Source organism: Trypanosoma cruzi, genomic scaffold, assembly GCF_000209065.1.
Source record: "Trypanosoma cruzi strain CL Brener 1047053517191 genomic scaffold, whole genome shotgun sequence".
NCBI classification, from domain to species: domain Eukaryota; phylum Euglenozoa; class Kinetoplastea; order Trypanosomatida; family Trypanosomatidae; genus Trypanosoma; species Trypanosoma cruzi.
Window position 1 is genome coordinate 175,999 of NW_001849546.1, and position 1,600 is coordinate 177,598.

The 1,600-nt window shown below is 49.8% G+C and overlaps 2 protein-coding genes across 2 annotated transcripts, besides 3 other annotated features; both read left to right on the top strand.

Moving 5' to 3' along the window:
* Tc00.1047053422921.20 (50S ribosomal protein L17, putative) lies at positions 1–587 on the top strand (the record flags this gene model as incomplete). Its single annotated transcript, XM_797303.1, has 1 exon — positions 1–587. A coding segment is annotated over one exon (587 nt), but the record flags the coding sequence as incomplete, so codon positions are not given.
* Positions 1–1,600: a sequence feature (heterozygous, non-Esmeraldo-like haplotype).
* Positions 657–684: a sequence feature (AT_rich).
* Positions 907–932: a microsatellite.
* Positions 1,100–1,480, top strand: Tc00.1047053422921.10 (hypothetical protein, conserved; the record flags this gene model as incomplete). Its single annotated transcript, XM_797302.1, has 1 exon — positions 1,100–1,480. One exon carries the CDS (start codon positions 1,100–1,102, stop codon positions 1,478–1,480), a length of 381 nt encoding a protein of 126 aa, XP_802395.1.

Below are 1,600 nucleotides of genomic sequence, written 5' to 3' on the forward strand. Positions count from 1 at the left end.
ACACCGACTCCCGGCAGCATCTCGCTTATTTCCTGCACGACCCGCTGATGGTCGACAAGGCGTTCGACGAGTACCCGCGACGGTTCAAAGATATGTACGGGAAGTATGCCATGATGACTCGGCTGAAAAGTCGTCGTCGCACGGATGGCGTAGCGATGTACTTTGTGGAGTACAAAAACCGTGACATGAGTGACAATCACAAGGGCGAGGACTACACGACGGGACCTGAGCGCTTTTTTCTTCCCCCTCGTATCGTTGAGACGGAGAAGGGCATCCAACGGCCGCCGCACATGCAGATGGCGTTTGACCGATGGGCGAGTAAATTCAAAACAGAGGAGTTTCATCATTGGTGGCGTCTTCGCCATGCGAAAATGCGCTTCTGGGGCGTGCGCAATGTTCCGCATCCAAGTGACGTGGACCCGTTGTGGACGGAGAAGGAGGAGGAAGAGTGGCACAATGAGATGCTTGCCAACACGGGCGACTTTGAGGATTTGGATCTTGAAGATGATAACTTTAGTGCAACCGGTGAGGGTGGGGAGCCGTCGGCTGATGATGGGGCTGCTCCTGAACCGCGGCAACGGGCATAATGATGATGAGGATGATAATGGTGGTTACTATTTATTATGATGATGGAACCATTCAGACAGCCATTTTTGTTATATATATATATATATATCTTTTTTTCTCTCCGTTTGTGTTGGTCGTTGTGCCCGCTAAGTTGTTGGACTTTTCCCACAGAGAGAGACACACACATACATGAATGGTCGCTTTTCCTGTGAAGGTGTTTCTCCCTCATCTTCACTGAACTTCTTGCATCTTTTGCTGGATTTTTTTTTTTTCTTAAATTCTTTTGCTCTTTGCATATCTGTATACGTGGCTGTGTTAAGGGACTGGAAGAGAAATCAAAAAAACAAAAACGAAAACAACAACAACAGACAACCACCGCTTCCCTTTCCCAATTGTGTACATGGAACAGAATTATCAGACTGCTCTATCGTAGTTGCCGAGTTTCTATTCTTGCCATTAGTGTACATAGCAGTATTCTAGTGTGTGAGTAATTGCTGGGTAGGAGGACCATCATTATTTAACAAGTAGTGCGATGCCGATACGGAAGAAGCAGGAGGTGTGTGGCAAGCCCACTCAGTACAACCTCCAGACATGTGAGTACGACTGGAAGTATCTCCCTGACACACATTTCAACATTGAAGCAAAGACACCACGAAGAAGACAGCCTTCCGTGCAGTCAAACGTTCCGTTGGAAAGGAGCTTGGGCACATCTTGGAGCCCAGTGATCCCGAGATCCCCTCAAAAACTTGAGCTCCCGGCTGTCATACCCCTTTCGCCGGCCCCGTTGATGGGGACGCCACATGGCATGAAGGTGGAGCCGCAAGCGCCCCCTCTTCCATGGTCGCATGACGAGCTACGTCGGCTTGTATATGCAAACCAGTCGGAAGCGCAGCGGTCGTACTTGCTGAATTGATTTTTAAAACGGCACGTGGAAGAGGAGCACGCCTTGGCTTGACGGGCGCATTCCAAGAGCAAAAGATACGAGGCGAGGGGGGAAAAGGAGGGGGAGTGGGGGTGGGGGGGTGGAATGTAA